This window comes from Cyanistes caeruleus, chromosome 1, assembly GCF_971803275.1.
Source record: "Cyanistes caeruleus chromosome 1, bCyaCae1.hap1.1, whole genome shotgun sequence".
Classification (NCBI taxonomy): Eukaryota; Metazoa; Chordata; class Aves; order Passeriformes; family Paridae; genus Cyanistes; species Cyanistes caeruleus.
The window spans coordinates 6,082,936-6,105,070 of record NC_141701.1 but is presented as its reverse complement, the minus strand read 5'-3'; the positions used below and the strand labels follow the sequence as shown (position 1 = coordinate 6,105,070).

The following is a 22,135-nucleotide window of genomic DNA, read 5'->3' as shown; positions in this document are numbered from 1 at the left end:
TTGACTTGCCAGAGTCACTGGCTTTCCTGATTGTTTGCAATGCCCAGCAGTGGTTTTCCTGTTTCCCTTGCTTGCTTATCCCAGTGATCTGCCCAGGTAAGCAGCTTAATCCCAGGGTCTGTGGTGTCACTTGCCTTTTGACCTGGAAGCCCTGGAAGCCCACTGAGTCCATCTTTGCCAGGCAGCCCCTAAACACGAGGAAAACATAAGCTATAAGTGCCAGTTCTTTAAATTGTTATCAGCAAATTCAGCATAAGTATGCTCAGTTCATCCCTCCTGCCACCCACCTAAGTTTAAGAAAAGAAGAATCCCCTCATTCATTTTGATTTCTTTTTTCTACTTTGTCCCAAAAACGACAAAAATTCTCACACTATGTATTTGTGCTGCCCTTCCTTCCAGTATCCCAGTTTTAATGAATGACCACTGGATGTCAGCATTGTTACAGGGAAACTCCAGTATTGAGCTTTTATGTACTTTAAATTTTTTTATGTATCTTACCTACATTTTAACTTATTCTTTATAGGTCCCTATTATCTGTAGCTATAAATATATTTTTTTTACATTTATTTTTCCTTTTAAATCTCGGTAATTTCTTATACAGTATAGACGCCTAAAATTAAATTATATAGCACATAGTGACAGAGTGGTTCAGCAAGATAAGAATTAAAATTACTTCCTGCAATGCATTTAAAATGGTGAGAAGAAGTTTTCTTCCCTTTTCCAACTGTCAGTCAATCCACAGGCTGTAGGTGGCAATTCTGTACTAAGTATTTAATAATTCAGCTTTTATGACTTAAGACCAAAATAAATTGCTACCCTCTGCTAAATCTGGGATTTTAATCATGAGTTATTTGGCTTGATTCAGGAAATTCCATGTTGGGAAAACAATAGTGTGTCAAACGCAAAAAGAATTCTGCAAGGTATCATCTAAGGAAAATACCATGATCCAATTCCATAGGAATAGTGGGACTAAACCTGGTAAAATTCTTATTCACAAAAGGTATCTGGGATTAATTTCTGAATTAAAAGTGACAGTGTTGGATCCCATGTTAAAACCTTGTGTGCAGACAAGATGTGGGAAACAAAGCAGATTTGAGAATTAAACAATCTGAAGTAATGAAGAGCTTTGAGCTGAGGGAAACAGTTCCTCAACACTTACAGGTGGTCCAGGTGGTCCAGTTTTACCAGAAACTCCAATCTCTCCTGGCAGTCCCTGAGAAATTAAATCACAACAAAATATAAATCAGTATTTCTGTTCTTTGTAAGAATCTCACTGGAGATTGCTGCTTTCAACTGAAGTGCAGTTTTCCTCCCACTGCAGGCAGGTCCCTGCCATGGGGAGCCCTGGAGACATTGAATTATCCCCAGGAAGCACCAGTGTGGTTCCAAGGCTCAGCAGGGAGAAGCTGTGCTCTAGGACTGGCTGTGGCTTTGCAGTAGAGAAAGTATAAGAGAAAACACACTTTGCCAGAGGCCTTAACTCTGCTCCTTCTGCAAGCCATGACCTAAAATTTTCTCCAGCTGTTTTTTCTTCTCCTTGATATAGAACAAAATCCCCCAAGATTTCTTACCGGTGGCCCAGGTGGTCCCGGGGGTCCAGCAATGCCTGGGGGCCCTGGAGGTCCCTGCAAGAGAGGAAACAAAGCCAGTTTATCTAATTCTCTGATAGCAGCTGAAAGCCTCAGGTCCTCCCCTGTGAAATAGGGGCCCTGTAGGAAACAGGCAAGAGCACTGAGCTTTACTTGCTTAACTTCTACCCGAAAAGTGCAAGATGCCAAACCAAGGGGCTAAGAACACAGGTAGAACATTATCTTTTGCTTAAGCTACTGCTGCCATTGCTAAGAGGGCTCCCTCCTCCACTCCCATACAAGAGGAGGAGGAGTTGAAGGCCATCAGTGGTAACCTACAGCACAAAGCTTGACCAGTGGGATTCCTTGGAGCATCCAGTCGAAGTTAACCTTGATTCACATTGTTTCAAAGTGAGTAATTTACCTCTGCAAAAAAAATTGCTGAAAGCAACTAATGGCTTGTGGTTTGAGCTTGTTTTTTTTTTTGGGAGTGTGGGGTTAAAAATATGAACTCAACAGTATGGAGAAATGCTGCAATGACTCAAGTGTTTTAAAACAAAATGTGCCACCATTTTGTTGCTCAACATCCACCTGGCAGATAGTAAAAGATGCTCACAAACTCATAGTTTGATGAACACATTCAGTTGGAAATATCTTAACATTCTTACTCAGTTCCCTGCAACAGCTGTTTCTCTCAGGAGAAATATTCTCTCAATAGCCACCTGATATAACAAGGAATTTATTTCTATGCATCAAGCAAATTGTTAAATTTGGCTTCCTATGAGAGATTTGTTTCCAGCCTTGACAAATCTTAATATGCTTCTTGAGATACAAAGGTTTCTGTTACTGCCAGCTTCCCCTGTAAGCAAGACAGGATTTCTCCAGTGCTCGGAATGAAAAGTGTTCATGTATTTTTTGGATCAGGACCTGAGCAAACAGCATGAGAAATGGATATATGACTGAGCTTAAATTTTACCCTGTCTGCCTCTTTCTGTCTTTCTAACATGACAATACCATTAATTTTTAGTTTTCAGCATAAGAGGAGTTCTGATGTGATTGTACTTAAAAAAAAACCCAAAAAACCACCCCACCCAAAACCTCTGTAAAGATTTCAAACTGAGCACCTGATACAAGACAGAAAATGGCCAGACAGCATTTTCTCTGTCATTATTCAATATTTAGGTATTACAAGTCATAGATCAGTATTAGTATTTATTTTTAGTGACAACTGTAGATGATGAGAAGAAAATGGTGTAAAAAAGTGAGGAGAAGGAGCTATTTGAGGCATGGTTGGGCTGAGATGGCAGATAACTTCAGCCAAGAGCTAAGACAGTCTCTCACCAAAAGATGGGGCAAAGAGACCAGGAAAGGATCCTCTAGCTGCACTTGCCTCATTGCAACTCAGAACAGACATGGAATTATTCTGTCAACAACACTCTCACTTGTAAACTGCCTCAAATGTGAATACAGCAAAACATCCCCAAAAAGATGTGCCTTCAGATGCACTGACGCTGATGATTTAATTCTGGGGGAGTTCTGCAGCTGGATCCTGTAGTTACAGATTCTACACCCATCAGCAGACACTTGGTCACCACCATCCTTCACTTAGAAAGGCTTCAGCATTCAAGGAAGAGACTCAACAGTTCATATAAGCTCAGCACAAGAGAAAACACTTGGAGAAGCAAGTGACACAGACCCAACTGCGTGCAGACACAGCTGGATGGAGCCAACAGACACCAAGGGCATGGAAATTCTGCTTGGCCCTACTCCACCTCTACAAGGCATGGCTGAGAGGTCCCACAGAAGGGATGGGCTCCAGGAAGAATGGGGGGAGTACTGGGAAAGAAGGTAAAACTTCAGAAAAGCTACAAACTGATTCTGATTGGACTATGTGTAAATTTACCTTTGCAGGCTTTCCTTGACAATTCCATCAATTCATTTCTAATAATTTAATTTTGTTCTCCCTCTGTCACTAAGTGAACTGTTTCCCACCAGGAAATACATATCCTTCCTAGCCCTACAACAGAGAACTTCTATCAGGAGGTGAAAAACCCCAGTCAGGACCCAGCCTCAGCCCAAGCAGTCCCAAGTGTGTTGTGTTACCCCACACAGTGAATTGGCAGGGGTCAATCGGATCTAAAAGCAAAGTCTAACTCCAGCATCTGTCAGGAACCAGTGTAATCCCTAAAATGTGAAGTGACACATCCTCCTCATCCCAACTCTTTCAGTAACTCTTGGTATTCCCACCATGCAAGACAATTTCTAATTAATCTCTTAAACTTTCCATATGCTAGACCACAATAACCTTATGCAACCGTAAGTCCTGAAATTGAATCCCACTGATCCTTTTCCTAAATTGCCACAAATAATTCAATGTCATTGTCCTCCAAGAGATAATTACCCATGATTAGCATCATGCCCAAACTGCTTTGCAGGTAGCCTCACCATGTGTTGTACCAACAAATGCTACATCCACTAATGGGAAGCTCTTCTTATAAAATCTTCTCTGAGGTGGCAGAAAAAACAGTTTTATGGAATGGCCAGCAGTATCCCTTGGAGATGCACAGGGGGCTGGCAGCCTGCTCCAGCTGACTGCACACAGCAGTACATTGACTGTCCTACTGGGGTTCCTGCCTTCTACAGCTTGGGCTACAGCAAGTGATGGGACAAAGTGAAATAAAATGGCAGAAATACATCATAAATATCTTTTATAGAGCACTCCCTTTTGCTACTGTTCAGAGATTTTCTGTTTCACTTGTATATCAACATCTTGTATTGTAGCCCTTCTCCTGACTTCTGAGTATAATTCAGAGCAAGTAATATTCTTTTTAAATATTAGAATTCACCAAACTGACAGAATCTATTTATGTTTTTAAAAAACCAGCACCATAAATCTACAGCACCAGGACTGTGTTCAATGTTTACCCCAAAAAAATCTTACACCATCTGTTTTCTTTGCTTCCATTTTTAAGTGAATCCAGATTAAAGCACCTGATTTATACAACCACCTTTCTCAAAGATTATTTGATGAATTATACAGATGAGACTCCCTATCCCAAATCCAGACCACAAATATTGTCCTGTTAAAACCCTGAACCAGAAGAAAATAATAACAGGGTGTATTTTTTTTCCAGCTGGTAAACACTCCAACGTGTGCTTTGTATGTGTTGAAGCAAAAACTGATACACGAAAACTTGATTTTAAAACAGATCTACACAAAATCACTTTGGAAAACAAATTCAAAACATGGATTTTTTTTTTATTAAAATGTTTAGACCAGAATATTTTCAAACTGTTGTCCTGAAACAAAAATATTTCAAATGTTCATTAAAATCTAAAATCTAAATATTGTGTAGAGGTGTGTGTGTTTTGGGATGGAATATCTTTAAAAACATTGTGGAGGGTGGATTTTCTCAGGCTTGCATTTCATCCAGCCCCATTCCTTAGACAATGCAATGCAGTGACAGTGCTCAGGAAAGAAATCTGACACTGTTCATACTGGAGACACAGCTGTGTCTGTCCTCCAGAATCCACTCTGCAGTGCTCTCCTCTTCCAGCGTGTACCTTGCTGAAGACAGTCTGGGAAAGGCAGAGATATTAAGATTTAAGGTTGTGCACTCCCAAAGGACACTCTGAGAAGGAACAGAAACGTTTTTCTTTGACTCCATCAGTAGACTGCTTGGTCTAAATCTATTTTCCATGAAAGAAGGGATGACTAAGTCTTAAAGGGAGGTGAACAAATAATATTCCACAATGAAAACTGAAGTCTGATGGCTTTCCCAGACACCTGAAGGCAAAGCTTACAGAAATATTTTCTGTATACTATTCCACACTGCTGCCTCGATTCTCTTACACTATGACAAAGGTTTAGATAAGCCCTTAACCCATACTAAAACAGATTCTGGTCTGGGTTGTTAATGCAGTTTGCCAGTTTTACAAACAAGAAGGGACATGCAGGAGCACTCTGATGTCAGAACAACAGCAAAATGGGTAACTGAGGGATTGATGCTCTCTCCCACTCTCTCTTCTTGTCTCCAAAGACATTCCCCACAATTTTGCCTCTTAGAAAGACCCCACAGACTCTTTCTCTTGGCTTTGTACTATCTTTCCTTTATTTACATTCCTTTCCCACCAGAAATGAAGCTGTTGCAGACAGTTTTGTGGAGCAGCCCACGTCTCACTATGTCCCTTGCCACTCCAGCACTCCACTTCTCCATGGCATCTGAGTGGATTCCAGGATCAGCTCCTCAAATCTGCTTTTGATTTCTCACCCCAGCCACTTCTGCTACAAATTGTAATTATACAATCAGAGAATCGTTACAGTTGGAAAAGACCTCTAAGATCCTCAGGTCCAACCATCAACCCAGGGCTGCCACAGCCAAACCACACATCTCTAAGTGCCACTTTTAAATAACTGCAGGGACAGTGATTCTACCACTTCCCTGGATAGCCTAATCCAGTGCTTGACCACCCTTTCAGTGAAGAAATATTTCCTTATATCCAATCTAAAATGGAAACTGAGATATTTTCTGTAATGCTGCATTAGAGCACTGTATTTCTCTCTCTGCTTTAACCCTGCCTTACAAATTAATACAAAAGTAAGAGAACATATAAAAAAAGCTGTTGCTGATGACACTAAAAATCAAAAGCCTGAAGAGCCAACAGATCTGAGCATTTGTCTACAGTACATGTCCTAGAGTCATCATCAGTGACAGTGCCATAATTCATACACGGATCCAGACTCCAGTCATTTCATCAGGTGGCACTGCAACTGGAGTACCAGCATTAAAATAAAAGTTCTGTCAACAAAAAATTCTCTGAACTGTCTTTGCAGCTCTTTAAAAGTATGGAATAAAGTTGACTTTGTACATAACAGTCTCTCTAGGAGAGTTTCCTGCTTCCAGTGAAAAGCAGTGTTTGTTTAATGTAATCACTTAGTGTAAGCAATGGCCATGATCTCTTTTGTCTACAGAGGAAGATTTACTTCCCCATGTGTTTGCTTGGAGTTGGTTTACTGAGTCAGTGCAGCAAATGAGAAAAAACAACTAAAAAAACCTCCCTTAATGTCTTTTGTTTCAGCACTATTAGTAATCTTCACAGGTGAAGACTTTTTTAATTTATTTTTTTAACAGTACAGATCTTATTAAAGATCGCTCTGAGCAATATCTTCCAATTCCAAGCAGCACTAGCAAAGCTTGAATTCAATCTGAGCTTTGCAGCTGGGGCCCACATCCTTTTCTTACATTTTGTAGTATTAACTTGCATTATAAAAAGGACATTAAGGACACGGAGCGTTTCAGAGAAGATTGTTTATCATCTGAATTACTTAAGAAAAGCTGGGCTTGTGCCCACACCCTACAGACAAGTCTATACTAATTAAATCACTGCCAGCCAGAACCATAACAGGTACAGCTTGTACTGGTCTGACTCTCAGGTCTGACTTACACCACCAGGTTATCTAGCACAAGGCAAGCCTCAGTAACAGCCCAGAGGTACTGCAAGGCAGAGGTATGGTATTTAGCTTTTAATCTCAAAGACTTTTGAGACTTTTGCTGTCTCACAGGTGGCCAGAAAGTACCCACTCAGCACAGGGAGCCTCAACAGTGGCTCAGTGGCCCTTTTGTAGGTGCTTGTTTTAAGAGAGCTTCAGGATCCACTGATGATACTAACTGCATCTTCATCAACAAGAGCAGGCACCTGCATCCCCATTCTGAACCCAAAAAGTGCTTGCATTTGGAACTAAACCTCAGCCCTTGTAACTCAGTGATACAGCTCTGAGTGCCTGAGTCAACTATTTCAGCTGAAAGTTCTTTACAGAAATGTTAATTTTTCAGTCTGCATTTGAACATCCTACTGCAATAAAAGTTATCCCTATGATTAAGGTTCTTGGACACTAAAATAGTACAAATAAATAATAACAACATAAAGACATTATAAGTTTGGGTGTCTGTGTCATTGCTTGTATGAAAATTGTTCAAGTCCAGAGGGGAAAAAACATCTAAAGTTTCTATTCCAAAGCTTAATGATGTTGCAAGGTGCATCATTTGTAAAGACTGGAAAATAAATGCTCAGTTTTAAAGGTGCTGATCAGACAACATGAAACAAATAAGCAGATGGACAGGTTCACCATCACAACTGATTTTGAAGGAAAATGAAAATTTAAAAATATTTTTATGTAATAATTTTGTTTGAGTTGGTGTGTGCAAAGACAGACAAAGCTAATCTACTGTCACAAAACACCTGCAGTCTAGCAGGGAAGCTGCCTCCTAGATGCTGCTTCAGGGTCTGACACTTAAATTATCTCTCAAATGGTCCTTGAGACTTGGACTGACTTATCTCAACTGCACTTTACCACTGAACCACAGAATCACAGAATCTCCTGAGCTGGAAGGGACCCACAAGAGTAACCCTTAAGTCGGTTCCCTTGCACAGCTGCCTGATCTTCTGTGGCTTCTCAGCTGAACTGAGCATGACAGCAACGATTTTTCTTGACAAAGCCCAACAACAACTTCAGAAGATCTTTCCTGTGTCCTTCAGCAACAATGAGCCTTCTAAAGCTCCTATATCAACCCCTTCCTCTTGTCCATACAGGTATCAGTGTGGGGAATCAGGTCAGAAAACAAAAGTAGACATAAATTTAAAATTGCAGAGGAAAGGGAGGCTATTTTCATGTCCTAATTTGGTTTATGTGGAACCAACTAAAATCAGTTGTCTCTCAACACCACAGGGGCAGCACAGGAACAGCTGACATAGGATTCCATACATAACTTGAATATCCATGTAACTACACTGTAAGAAAACCACTTTTCTTCCTAAGCATTTTTGGGGCATAATCTAATTAAGAAAAAAAATAATGAAAAGAAAAGAAAATGCTGATAAAATGCTTTAAAAATCTAACACCACCAAAAGTGCTGTTAAGCTGAAAAGTAGTTTTGTCAAAAAGTGAATGCAAGCATTTTCTTTAAAAGGAAATATGGAAATCTGCAGTAGTATGTCCAGAACAGACTGCCACTGCAGGAACCAGAACAATATTTTGCCTCTGCAGTTAGATTGGAGGAGCAGTCAATTTAAGTATCCCTTGATGGGGGCAAGCATTTTGTGAAGTTTTAATTAACATAAAATTTGCTACCATTATTTAGCTTGTGCAAAAAAGAAAATCACTTAATCCTATGTCAGCAATTTTCACAGATAGATTTATGAAATTGCTAACACATGCATATATATGTTTAATTTGCAGGGAACTTGAAAAAAATAAGTGTGATATTGTTTGGATGGATACAGTCAGGTATCTTAAAAATAATACACAGATAAAAACCTTCCTCCAAAACGAAGGAAAAAAAAAAAACAAAACAACAACCAAACAACCTAAGAAAAATAACACAACAAAAGCAGGGTGTTGGACTCAATAATCCAAGAATTCAAAAGGCATTCTTGTATGCTCTCAGGCATAGGAAGGGATTTTGAGGTGTCCTGTGCAGGGCCAGAAGTTGGACTTGATCTTTATGAGTTCCTTCAAACTTAGAATATTCTATAATTCTAAAATCTTTTAAATCCATTGGAAACACTGTCTTCATTCTTGTAAGCTGCTGCTGAAATACTTGCAAATTAGATACTATAGTGAAGGAAAAATGTCTTAAGATATGTAAACCAGTATCAAGTGGTGTTTTACAGGGCAAGGTTCCCTGCTGGACACAAGGGACTTCACCTGCATGGAGCTTCAAGCCCTTGGATTACTTCTCTGACATTCTCCACAGACATGTGAACAGCTCTTTACAAAACTTCTGTCACACAAACCACTTCTAGATCATTTCTCATGGTTACAAGGGCATAAATTGCCAGAGCACATAAATGAGCAATCTCACACAAGAAGTGTGCTGCTTGTTGCAATACATCACCAAAAGCTGCAGCAATGGAAGTTCATTATTCTTCCCCAAACTTTAGCAATTATTGAAACACAATGCTAAAGCCAAAGTCCAGTTTGTTAATTTACTATTGAAAGGGAACCAAATGAAACACACAGTTTTATTCTGAGCAGACAGCTCAATGTGAGGTTGCACCTTTCCTGCTATAGGACATTCCCATGGATGACCCTACAGGGTGACTTTAAAAAGAGATTCAGGTCTGCTGAATTTGTCTGCAAAGTTAGGAGGAAACTAAGTCAGGGGTTGTCGTGGTTTTAAACCAATAACTAAAAAATTTACTTATTTCTTGCTGTGAGATATGGATTAGAACAAGAGAAAAACAGGCTTAAAACTTAAAAGGAATAAAGACAGTTTATTAACAAACTACAAGAATAAGAACACCAGAATAAAACTTCCAGAAAACCCTTATATCTCTCACTACTTGACCATTTCTTTGTACACATGACAACACAGAGACAAATAACTTTAGGACTTTGGTGGTTAAAAACAGTCACAATTCTTGCTACAGTCTTTTCATCAGTCTTTGTAGAGAAACAGAAGTCTCTTTCTGCTAACCTATGGAGTTTCTCACAAGAAAACTATTGTTGTTATAGCTTCTTATTGTTCTGATGTCAGTTGCCCAGAAATCTGTTATCAGCTTTTCTCCTCCCATTTCACACTGCTCTGAGGTGTGTATGGGCCATGAGTTTAGGGATGTCATTTTAAGGATGAGTTATTCAAAGGCAAAAGTCTTCTTCATCTTTCTCTGTTTTCCAGCTTTCCTGGAAAAACAGTTTTCTTTTTGCCCCCCAAGGCTTCAAAATTTTCACTCTACTTAGTTCCAGCAACTCACAGTATCACAAGTACTCTCCTTTTCTTCTGAAGTCCACACTTTGAACACTCTATTCCTCCCAATACTCTGTTATGAATTAAAGGAGTCTTTTAAAACTACTATTGTCCATCTCCATAGCTTTAACAAAAAGATATTTCAGCTGTAAGCATCTCCCTATTTTCTCTCTCTTATTTAAAACTTAACTCTTTTCCTCACTGTTTTTGGTGGTTTTATGATGTCTTCTTCATGCTGATTGTTTCTCTCTTTCTCTGTCTTTCTGAGAAAAAGGAGTAATCTGTACATTTTATCCAGGTAGTAAAAGAATTAAAAGCTTTAGAAAAGCTGCAAGAGGTCATAGTGTCAGGTTTCAATCCAGCAGCAGCAGTAACTGAGCAGCTCTGCTTTCTTTCCCCCCACCCCCTTTCGTCCTCTGCGGCCTTATCCGGCCGAGGGAGAGGGGAGCAGCGAATGGAGGAGGCTACGACAGAGCCTCGTTACCTTCTCAGAAGCCGGAAACAAAAGAGGACAAGAGAGCTCTGACTGTACTTCTTAAGGGGGGTGTTCACAGGTTGAATTCGCTTTTTAATGGTCAGACCTGCTGTCAATTTTAGAAATGACTGATAATTGGTCAGGAGAAAAAACTCCCATCAGCCACCAGCAGTTTCAACTTCCTTAGCTCTCAAAACCACCTTAAAGGTAAAGCTACCCCATGACAGGGGTGTCAGTGTTGTTAAGACACAGGGCCAAACGGGCTGATCCACGGTGGAGCAAAATCCTCTCTGACGACTCGTAACATAAACCACACTGTTTTGCCCTTATGATGTTATGGTGCAATTTGGAGCTCTAATTTTCCAAAAGCTTTTAAAAAAAGGAGTTTAGGGGTGATTAACTTAAGACATCCCCCTTCCTCAAAAACCACAAATCAGTAAGTTCCCCCTGGAATGATGCTGCTCTAAGCACAAGCAATGGGGAAATCCTATACAACCTGTCCTGATTCAAAGATATTGAAAAACTCTGGGCGGTAAAAGTAATTGCTGTCAGACAGACATCTCTCAATCTCAACAAGATAAATTATTCTGGTCTTGAAAGGAGAAACATGAACTTCAAATACAGTACAAAGAAGAAGCTCACACATGCTGCATTGTGTGGTTCCATGTTCCCTGTTGCCACAAAATCTGGTTTTACACATTTTATAGGAGAATGAAGAAATCATCGCTTACCTGAGGGCCAATCAGACCATTGATTCCTGGGAATCCTGGTTCTCCCTTTTTACCCTGCATGTTCAACAAAGGAACACATATTAGAGAGCAGACCAAAGACTGCTATTGATTTTCCAGTCTTTCACCCCCAAACTGGTAAATCAATGTAATGTGGGTACAAAAAACCACAAAAGCTAGAAAAGAAGACAACAGACGTAATTTGGAAATGAAACACCAGTTGCCTTTGACAATCCTGTATCTCCCAAATTGTGATAATAGTTGTCAAGTTGAGAGCTGTTCTCACACACATCATGGCATCTCCTACACCCTGCAATCCCACCTGGCTTCCCTCTACAGAGGGGCAGGGAAGTCATGGTGCTGAGATAAAGCCAGGGGAGGTGCCCAGTGTAAACATGGGCTGAGAGGTAAAGCAGTGTCCCTCTGGTCCCTTGCACTGCTTTGTGCATTAAGAAATAAAATAATTAAGAAGTCTGGTTGAATAGAAAAGATTCACAATCTCTAAGCTGGGTAACAGGAACCCATGAGGCATTCACCAAGCAGCAGAGCCCCCTGACTCCTCTGCAAGTGAAAAATATCCTTTCAGAGGAGTCAGAGAACTCCACTGGTGCAAGGTAAGGACAAGCCCAGAGCTGGAGAACAACCCTAAGACAAGGTCACCTGTACGGATGCCGGAGCTCTGTGTCCCCATGGGTCTGACCTCAAATAATTCAAAAGGAAAATATCCTTCATGAGAAAAATGAGGAAGAAAGGATGAAGTACGCACTGGAGTTAAGGCAGAGTTTGGATTTGTTTCTTAACCCAACAGGTGACTTGCTGTGTTACTGTAGGTAAGTCACATATTTTATAGAAAAAATGATCTCTTCTTCCCTTATATGTAACAGACACTGAATCCTTAATATTTCTGAGGTTCTTAGTAATATAGTAGGAGGGTACAAGAGGAGTCCTGTAAATACCTGAGAAAGAGACGTTTTCCTTCCTCAAATATAATTAACAAAGTTTTGTGTCCCTGATAATGTAAGGGTCATATATAAAATTTTCCCTTTATTTTTCTTCATTGAAAGATGTGCAGAAACAGCATTTAGGAACAACAGCTTTCTCCTAACTTAAATGAATGAAAAATCTAAACCATCAAAAAAAGTTTTCATCATATTTTCCTCAGCTGTGAATGAGATTTATTAGGTAGTGTGTCAAAATCAGTTATTTTAATTATTTTTCTAATCAAAAAATCTCCAACAACCCTCTACCCCAAAACAATCAGTGGTGATATACAGAAGAATTTAAGAAGAATATTAAAGGAGTGATTATACGGTCCTCAGGTATCAGAAGGAATTTGTAATCATTTCCGGGACTCAATATTAATAAAAATTTGAATTATATACTGTAGCACACCCACTATTCATAAATGTTCCTTCTACTTTTCCAATGTCCATCATTTATTTTCTCGTCAAAGCCAACAAGAACTCATTTTTAATTTGAGGGACTCATGTTGCCACATGATTTTAACATTATGTTTTCTAGTTAAAGATGATCATTTTGCCCACTGCTAAGGTGACCATGCAAAGGACACTGTTAAAATACTCATTTAAATAAATAAGTAAGCTTATGAATAAAGCATACAGGATGTGGTGTGTGGGGCCAGACATGGGAAATGAGCCACCTCCAGCTTCCTATCTATGTAGAAGCTACATGCCAAGGTGGCTACTTCCAGAGTTACAACACTGAGGCCAGAACAGAGAGCCACAGAATGGGTCAGGTTGGAAGGCACCACAGCAGATTACCTGTTCCAACCTCCCTGCTCAGGCAGGACCATCCCAGAGCACAGGCACAGGATTGTGTCCAGACAATTCTAGAATATCTCCAGGGATATTCCTGGAGATTCCTGGAGACTGGAGGGAGACTCCAGTTCTCAGTCACTTCACAGTAAAGAAATTTTTTCTCATAGTCAGATGGAACTTCCTGGGCATCAGTTTCTGCCTGTTGCTCTTGTCCCATTGCTGGGACAAGAGCTTGGTCCATGCTCTTACCCTCCCTGCAGTCACTGACAGACATTGACAAAGTCCCCCCTCAGTCATTTCTCCAGGCTGAACAGCCCCAGCTCTCTCAGTTTTCCTCAGAAGAGAGATGTTGCAGTGTTTTTCTCTGAGGCTCGGTCCCAGGAACAGAGGTGGATTTGGCATCAGGCACATAGGAAGCATCCCTAATTGTGTCCATCAAAGTAAGACAGTGCTACTGAATCCTTTATGTCCCATCAACCAACTGTGGTGTCTCCAGACTGATGCCCAGGAACACTGATCTGTGGTAGCAGTGAGAGATGTGAGAGGAGCTGTTTATTCTTTCCTTGGGTATAACGCTGAGAAATTTCAGTGCTTTTCAAAACATTAAGAAATCCCTTAAAGCAACATGTAATTATACAGAGACTGAGAGAGGTTTCCCATGGTGAAGGGGACTTGTGGGCCACTTGGAGCTTAGCTGAAATCCAACTACAACAGATTCGCTCCAAAGCATTTGTCTGTAAAGGACAAAAACACTTGCTGGGAGAAATTATACCTATGAGAGCAAAACTCAGTGAAATGTCACACTGCCTAATAATGTGACAGAGAAACCCCAAAATTATGCTCTGTTACCTACAGTAAGAATCAGGTAAGTCTGTATGATTGTGTAACCTTTGACAACATAAAATACATCCTATTTGCCTTTACAAGCAATTTGAACAAAAACAGTTAAAAATACGTGTTTTATTGGAAATTTGTGTATTTACCTCACTGACAATTAGTTTCACTCTGGATTTAATCTATGGCATCAATTTATTTTCCTTTCTTTTGTTAACTCGTTTACAGTTTGATTTCTGCATGGCTGAACTTTGCCAGGGCAGGCAAAGTCATCTGAACATTTCAAACACCCACAAATGAATGTGAACACAACCATCCATCAGAAAGATATCTACTATGCAGAAAACAGGAAGCCAAGGAAAAATGTTGTTTCCACTCTGCTGGAGGGGAATTCTGAAAGGTACCATAGCCCAAGAGTGTTTCCTATCTTGCTGTCCAATAGCCAGAATATTCACTTTCTTATCATGTTTTTCTCTGAGGTTTGGCCCAGGAACAGAGGTGGATTTGGTACAAAGTACAGAGAAAACATCTTTTCTTGTGAATGAATATGACTGCTAGCATAAATTCCAATTGTTTCCCCTGTAACCTAGATAGGATACCAGGATTACCTATTTAATCCAGTCTTTTTACCTCTGTATTACTAGAGAAATCAGAAGAAATCCAGCAATGTTAACCAATGTTTGAGCTCCCTAAAGGCAACAGCCTTTTGCAGTCTCCATATGCATTAGATAACACCAGTAAAGGTTGAAGTGAGAGCATCTTGGTAGCTTGAGGAGGAAAATACCACCAGATCATGGATGATTATTGGGGCAGTTGTGGCAAAGTAAAGGGTTACAAGGACTTCTGGACATTGGGAGAGACCTCACCTTGAGACTGGCTCCTTCTGAAAAGCTACTTAATTTTCTAGGCAAATTTATTCTCCACTCTCTCCTGGATTATTTACCCATTTCACCCTGGAGTTACCAGTCAGCTCTCTCCTTCTCTTGGATCCTGGGAGCCTAAAGTGCTTCAAATCCAGGACAGTTCATATACAGAGAAGAGTTGAAATAGTGTGGACTTCTAAATTCAAGTTGTGACTGGCCTGAACAGGAAAATCATATGCAACAATCCACTCAGGTAAAAGATGGGTCAAGAATGGAAAGTGAAATATCGTATTTCTTCTACCATCAAGCACAGGCAAAGCTCAGCAGCCCTCCAGAGACCTTTCCTGCACTGACAAATGATCTGAACACTCCTCCTTTGGGGGAAGGATGTACCCTGAACCCAGGAGTTCCCAGTTTTAACTTTTATTATTATTATTATCTGCCTGACTTATGTACATTAAGTCTTAAACATGGAGAAGGACATTCATTAAGTGATATTATATTAAAAATATATTTTCTATTAATTTTCTTTTCGTAAGATTATTCTTACTACCCCATTAGATTGCTGTATTGTTTTTTGTTTTGTACTGATTGCACCTTGAACTTGGACAGATTTTATCAGTGCAGTTTTATAAAACTAATTTGATAGTTCATGACTGCTGCAGCATAAATGTTTTCTCTTGGTCTCTTTCTGAAATTTCAATCACTTGAATGAACTTGTAGTATTTCAAAAAAGAGGAAAATTATTGAAATCCAAATCATTAAGCACACTTCAGAAGAACCCTATGTTTAGTCTGTACTGGCCACAGATCTGCGTGCTTTCCAGGAGCATGTCATACGTCTGCACCTTTTGTCCTATCATGAAAAAATTTGGTTATATTTCCAACAAATATTTCAGTAGATCAGGTATCAAAGACTTGAGAGCAGAACCAAAGCACTTCAATTCTCTTCAATTTTACAGAAGGAAAAGGACAGGAAGAGGGAAGAAAACCACAAAACCACCTTAAAAGTGAAAGCAGACTCTCAGAGTTCTCCTTTTTCAGGCAGTTTTAATAAAATCAGGACAGTATTGTCTGTCACTCAAAGGTCTTACAGGTCACATGAGAACAGCAAAGCATTTTTCTTCACACAGTGTGCTCCTGATGTGAGGGTATCATTGTCAAAATGCAGACATCAGGTGCCAGGCACTTCTGACTAATAAAATGAACACAATCCAGTTTCTTGGTTCAGGTTGGAATTGTTATCTCCTGCCCCCAGATGAGATCTGTGTAGATCCACCAAGCCCAGTACTTTGATTCATCTCATGAATTCAGTCATTGAATAATGGCCTTTAATTAAAAAAATATATCTATTCATCTAAGATGCTTGGTGACTAATAAAGACCCTTAGGAGAAGTCTAACTAGCTAGACACAACAGAGTCTAGGGAAAAATTCAAAGACAGAACAGATCAAATGACATCTATAATCAAATGATCATTAACAGGAGCATTTTCTGTCCTGTTGCAAATCCTGATGGATCACTGTCCTTTACCCAGCTAATATACTCTATTAATCTTATTCAAGACACAATGTTTCACAGTAGGCTTTAAAACTAGGGTAATTCCTAACTTACCACCTTATGAGCAAACCACTGCAGAGCTATTTGCTAAAGTGGTATTTTCTAAGGTCTGGGAAATTAGAAGAAAGCAAGTGAATGCCCTTTTCTGCTGAGGCATTGACTAAAGTCTGCATGCACCATATTCCCAAATAGAAAATTCCTAAAAATTCACACTTACAGCTAAATTTAATAGTATACAATCCAATGGACAGTCTGTAGAAAACCTCTTAGCAAGGTATATATCTTTTCCCTGCACTGTTGTTTGCTCATCACCCTCCTGTACACACAGGTTCTCTCTCACACAGGATGATAACAGCGCTGGTGCTGACTCAAAGCACTGAAGGTAAACTCCATGACGTCCTTTAAGGAGTGAGCTATCATCAAGTCTCTGTGACTACTTAAAAAAGTGACCCATTAAACAGCAGTACAGAGACCCAAGTGACTGCCTCCAAAAATGCTAAGCAGGTATCTCACTCCCACTCTTATTTGTCGACTGCCTTGAGGGCAAAGAGGCCCTCAAGAGAGACCTTGACAAATGGACTGGGCAATCACCAATTGTATGGTGATTGGTGTGAATCCATAGTGCTGCATTCTGCACCTGGGATGGGCAGCCCTGGGTGTACAGACAGACTGGGGAATGAGAGGCTGGAGAGCAGCTGTGGGATGGGACCTGGGGGTCCTGGTCAGTGGAAGCTGAATGTGAGTCAGCAGTGCCCTGGCAGCCAGAAGGGTCAACCCTGTCCTGGGGCATCAGGCACAGCATCACCAGCCAGGCAGGGGAGGGGATTGTTCTGCTCTGCTCTGCTCTGCTCTGCACTGGGGAGGCCTCACCTCGAGTCCTGGGGGCAGTTTTGGGTGCCACAATATAAGAAACATATAAAGGTATTAGAGAGTGTCCAGAGGAGGGCAACAAGAATAGCCTTACAAGAAGTAGCTAAGGACACTTTGCCTGTTCTGCCTGGAGAAGGCTGAGGGGAGACCTCATTGCAGTTACAGCTTCCTTGTGAGGGGAAGAGGAGGGGCAGGTACAGATCTCTTCTCTTTGGTGACCAGTGACAGGACTTGAGGAAATGGCATGGAGCTGAATGGGAGAGGTTTAGGTTGGATATCAGGAAAAGGCTTTTCACCCAGTGTGGCTGAGCACTGGAACAGGTTCCCCAGGGCAGCGATTACAGCACCAAGCCTGCCAGAGTTCAAGAAGCATTTGAACATACTCTCAAGAACATTGTGGGATTCTTGGGGCTGCTTTGTGCAAGGCCAGGACTTGGACTCGATCCTGATCGGTGCCTTCCAGCTCAGGATATTCTGTGTTGTTTAGTGAGATGTTCTTCATATGAACAGGCTCATGCAAGGAAAAGCAGGTTTAGAATATGAGTGTAATAATAACCTTTTAGCAGGACTTAAATATTTGAAGATATAATTCCATGTCAGAAAAAATCTGAGATCTTTTCATATATAGGAAAACTAAGCTCCTGGCAGAGAATGGTATATCAGCTACCATTTCTGGGGACCCTCTTTCTGTGTACAGACCAAACAGAACAGAAAATAGTATTGCAAGAATCTTTACACTTATTTGACTTCCAGGACAATAAATTTCTCTGAAATTTCAAACTGAGCACATTAGTGGTGGTTCTGCACACGCAGAGTCATATCAAGCAACCCCTTAGCAGTAAGGAGCAGATGTAAATACAGGAGAGCACATGGCAAGAAAGAACCTGAACTGCATTCAACCTGTCAGCTCCAAGAGGTACTGAAAGTTCCTGGACCATAAATAAGGAACACAGGAAAGGATCTGGGCCTCAGGATTCTTATATGAGTAGTCAACTACAAGTATATGTAAGGGTGAAAGTAGCAAACCTTACTGAACAAAGCTATCTCAAGCCTCCCAAGACTGATTAAATTAAAAAACCAACTCACCCTTTGACCTGGCAAACCAGGGACTCCAGGCTTGCCTTCCAGTCCAGGCTCTCCCTTTAAAAGTGAAAAGATTTAGAAAGTTAACAGAATAAGAAACTAGTGAACTATATATGATTTCCTAGCTTTTTCGTTCTACCATTATTGCATAGCTACCTAGACAACTCTTACCTGATAATTATGTTGTCCTGTGAGCAGAAAAGAATGAGTAAACAAGATAAAATGACAATGCCCTGATTAAATACAGAGCACACAACTATATTTAAATTACATAATTCAAACCAGATTTACCTAAATAACACATCTTCACAATGCCATCAATTTTACAAAAGCCAATCAACAGTGAAACACAACAAGCAATTCTAAAGAGAGGAAACACAGAGTGTTTGCAAATGAGGCAGCAGTGACAGTCTGAACTGAGACATCCTGCAGAGCTGGGTCATAAAATATAACTGGAATAGGCTACAATTTAAGTCAGAAGTAAGAATGTTGGCACAAACTGCTGTAAAAATTGTGTTGAAATATAAACACACATACTCAATTCCTAGTTTTCATCCAGAAAATATTTCAGCCACAACCTTGTGGCATAACTCAAACCCCTTTGACAGCAACTATTCCCTGACCTTCATGACATGACAGCTCACAAGTTATCAGTCAGTGCCTCTCTGAGATGTGCTGAATGCCCATACAGCTCTTCAGGACATTAGAAATAGAAAAATGCTCAGGTTCTGCATGCCTTAAGGCAAAGTCTGCCCATGTCCTGGTTGTCACTTCCCTGTGTTCAGACAGGCCATCCACAGCACGACACCTTCTCTCAGCAATGAAGAAAACTGGAGGCTGTGGGCACTATTTAAATATTTTAGAGCCTGAATAATGTATAAAATTTTCATATGCCTCACTCCAGCCTGAGTTTCATCTTCTGAAATTACAAGTAGTGAGAGAAACAACTTACTGGAGGTCCAGGAAGTCCAGGTTGGCCTTGTGGTCCACGTGGCCCCGGCTTTCCCTACAGGAATGTTTGGGGTTTTTTTTTAAAAAAAAGTGTTAAAATATCTTTATGAAAATGTGCATGGACACATTAGACATGTTGTCTGTCTTTACAGAACCTATACCACCACTTTCCCCACCAGTCCTGAAGAACCAGTGCAGAGACCAGCTGGTTTTCTCCTTAATCTCTTGGCTACTCAAATTATCAGCACTCACTAGACTGCAGACAGACTGATCCACCCACATTCAATAGGCACTTATCCATATCTGGTTCTCTGTTTTTCAAAGGTAGTGGGTGCTGGGACATCCTGGATATTCCACTGAAACACTCTGGGTTGGGATTTGGTGGTGGAGAAGAGCGTTTTTTTGCATAAGCTTCCACCAGCATTTTCCCCAAGCCTAGAGTTCTGAAGGGCTTTAAAGTATAATTTACATGATGCATACAATTGTATTAAGCAACAGCTAAATGAAAATTACAGATCTACCAACAAAAAAAAATCAAAACTCAAGTATATATATACATTTTATACATAGGACTAAACACAACTGACAGATATGTCCCCCTATTTGAGTGCCCAGGTTCAGAGACAAATCAGACATAAAACTCAAATAAAGTTTAATACTAATGTTAACATACCCCTGTCCTTAAATAATTGTACGGCTGACTCTACAATTTATACTTGTCATTGATGTAAGATTCACTACATCTGAAAATGGCATTACCCTTTTTCCTTTTTTGATTATTTTCTCCACTATAAATAAGAAAATTTATTTCTTGAAATCCTGATAAAGCCTCCATCCCCCTTCCCTTTAAATTATTATTTTAAAGCAAAATCTAACCTAACAGGAAACAGAATTACATTAAAATATCCTTGCAATGAAAGAAGAGATATTGAGTCTCTCTTACTTCCTCTCCTTTTAGGCCTTCAGTATGCACCTGCAACAGAAATGAAGAGTCATAAAGGATGGCAAGAGTAAATACAAGGCAGAAGGTGCCATAGGTATGATGGGCCCCCACAGGGTATGTTTCTCCCCTTGCTGTTTATTCAAGTTGCATGGTAACACCTACAGCTCCTCTAATCCTATTGTAGGCTGGAAGATGCTTTCTATTTAAAGAGCTCAGACTGACACAAGGTTTTCTCTCACCTGTGAAGTGATTTGGGTGGCTGTAGAAACAGTAAGAACCTAATTAATTATCTCATTATATAAACAAGTTAGTAAATTCCCCAGGTCTTGTTTTATTCTAAATCACAAAGATCTATTGAATGCAGAAGGAAACACATAGCAGGCAGACTGGTTTGGGATAAGCCCCAACAGTTAAACTCATTTTCAGGGGTTATACACATCGTTCAAAATTTCTTGGTAATTGCCATCCCATCATTAATATCACATTTGAGCAGCACAGCAAAATGTTCTTACCCAAATAGGCTGTTTTTTCATAGTTTTCTTTTCCTAATTCCTTTACTTTCTACCACATTCTGAGTAAGGGAATTGCCTGCTGACTTTCATGTGATTACCAGGGAGCCTCTCATTCTTGTCTTTAGTTGAAGAATGCTATTTCCTAATTTCAATAATATTTTTTTTTTCAAAGTTAAAGGAATACTCCCTAACTGCTTTGTTCTGGTTTTGCTCAGTTCTAGACATCTTCTCTGCATATGTAGTGGTAAATCTTTCCCCATTCACTCGGAGATGACCTCCTATACACACAATACTAGTCTCTGGACATCCTTACATCCCTGCCAGGGATGTGTCTGGCATCAGTGAAGGCACTGCTGAAGGCAGAGGGACGCATAAAGAATGTTAATTTAGTGCCACAGGAAAGATAAACCCCACTCTTCTGTTTTCTGTTTAATTTTTTCATGATTGCTTTCCTGATTTCAGCACAGCAAGTTCCAGTTGTTTTATATTCCACCAGGACTTTTTCAGATATAAGCCAAGGAAAGATCATTCCCTATCATCTGAAACTGCCTTTTCTTCTCCAGCCTTATGCTCAAGTCCATGTCAAAGACACACAGCTACTCAATACTGAAATTTCATTTGCTTTTTTAACTTTCACAGGCTCTATGTACCAAAGGCCACTTGGAATCAACTCAACAACTGTCAGAAACCACACAGTCCTGTCACAGTATTGCTCTGTCTGATGCACTTGAGGCAATGCTTTCATTGCCTCAAGTCCTGGTCTTCACAATCTCCCAAAACTGTGGCAGAGCATCTCCTCATTGGAACCTGTCACATGCCTTCTTCAAAAGTCTTCACTTCTTAAAACTTCTTTAAGAAACAAAAACCAAAACCCAAAAGTATTTAAGAACATTTCTCAATGATATCCTCCCACTCTGCATTTCCACTTTCTCTTCTCATGCAATAATGCTAGAAAGTTTGTGAAAGCTAAAAAAATTCTTACTGAAGTGCCAGGCAATCCTGGAAGTCCTGGTTCACCCTGCAAGGAAATACAAAATAAATGAAAAAACATACATAGAACACAACATGGCACATTACACAACAGTGCAAAATAAAAGCAACATCCTGAGAATGTTTTCCAACTGTTGTACATTCTTATTTTCAATACCATCTCATAATTAATAGATCTGGACACACAATCTCATTTGACTATGTTTGCTCTGCTCTGCAGATGAATACATCTAGA

The 22,135-nt window shown here is 40.0% G+C and overlaps 1 protein-coding gene across 1 annotated transcript in view; it reads right to left on the bottom strand.

Annotated features, from left to right (window-relative positions):
• The window catches only part of COL22A1 (collagen type XXII alpha 1 chain), a 251,184-nt gene that overhangs the window by 73,465 nt on the left and 155,584 nt on the right, over nucleotides 1–22,135 (bottom strand). Inside the window, exons 20-27 of the mRNA XM_086877981.1 lie at nucleotides 21,893–21,928; nucleotides 20,399–20,428; nucleotides 19,457–19,510; nucleotides 18,508–18,561; nucleotides 11,522–11,575; nucleotides 1,572–1,625; nucleotides 1,160–1,213; nucleotides 135–188 (exon numbers count right to left, since the gene is read on the bottom strand). Of these exons, the coding sequence (XP_086734107.1) occupies nucleotides 135–188; nucleotides 1,160–1,213; nucleotides 1,572–1,625; nucleotides 11,522–11,575; nucleotides 18,508–18,561; nucleotides 19,457–19,510; nucleotides 20,399–20,428; nucleotides 21,893–21,928 (390 nt within the window). The remainder of the gene's footprint in view (nucleotides 1–134; nucleotides 189–1,159; nucleotides 1,214–1,571; nucleotides 1,626–11,521; nucleotides 11,576–18,507; nucleotides 18,562–19,456; nucleotides 19,511–20,398; nucleotides 20,429–21,892; nucleotides 21,929–22,135) is intronic.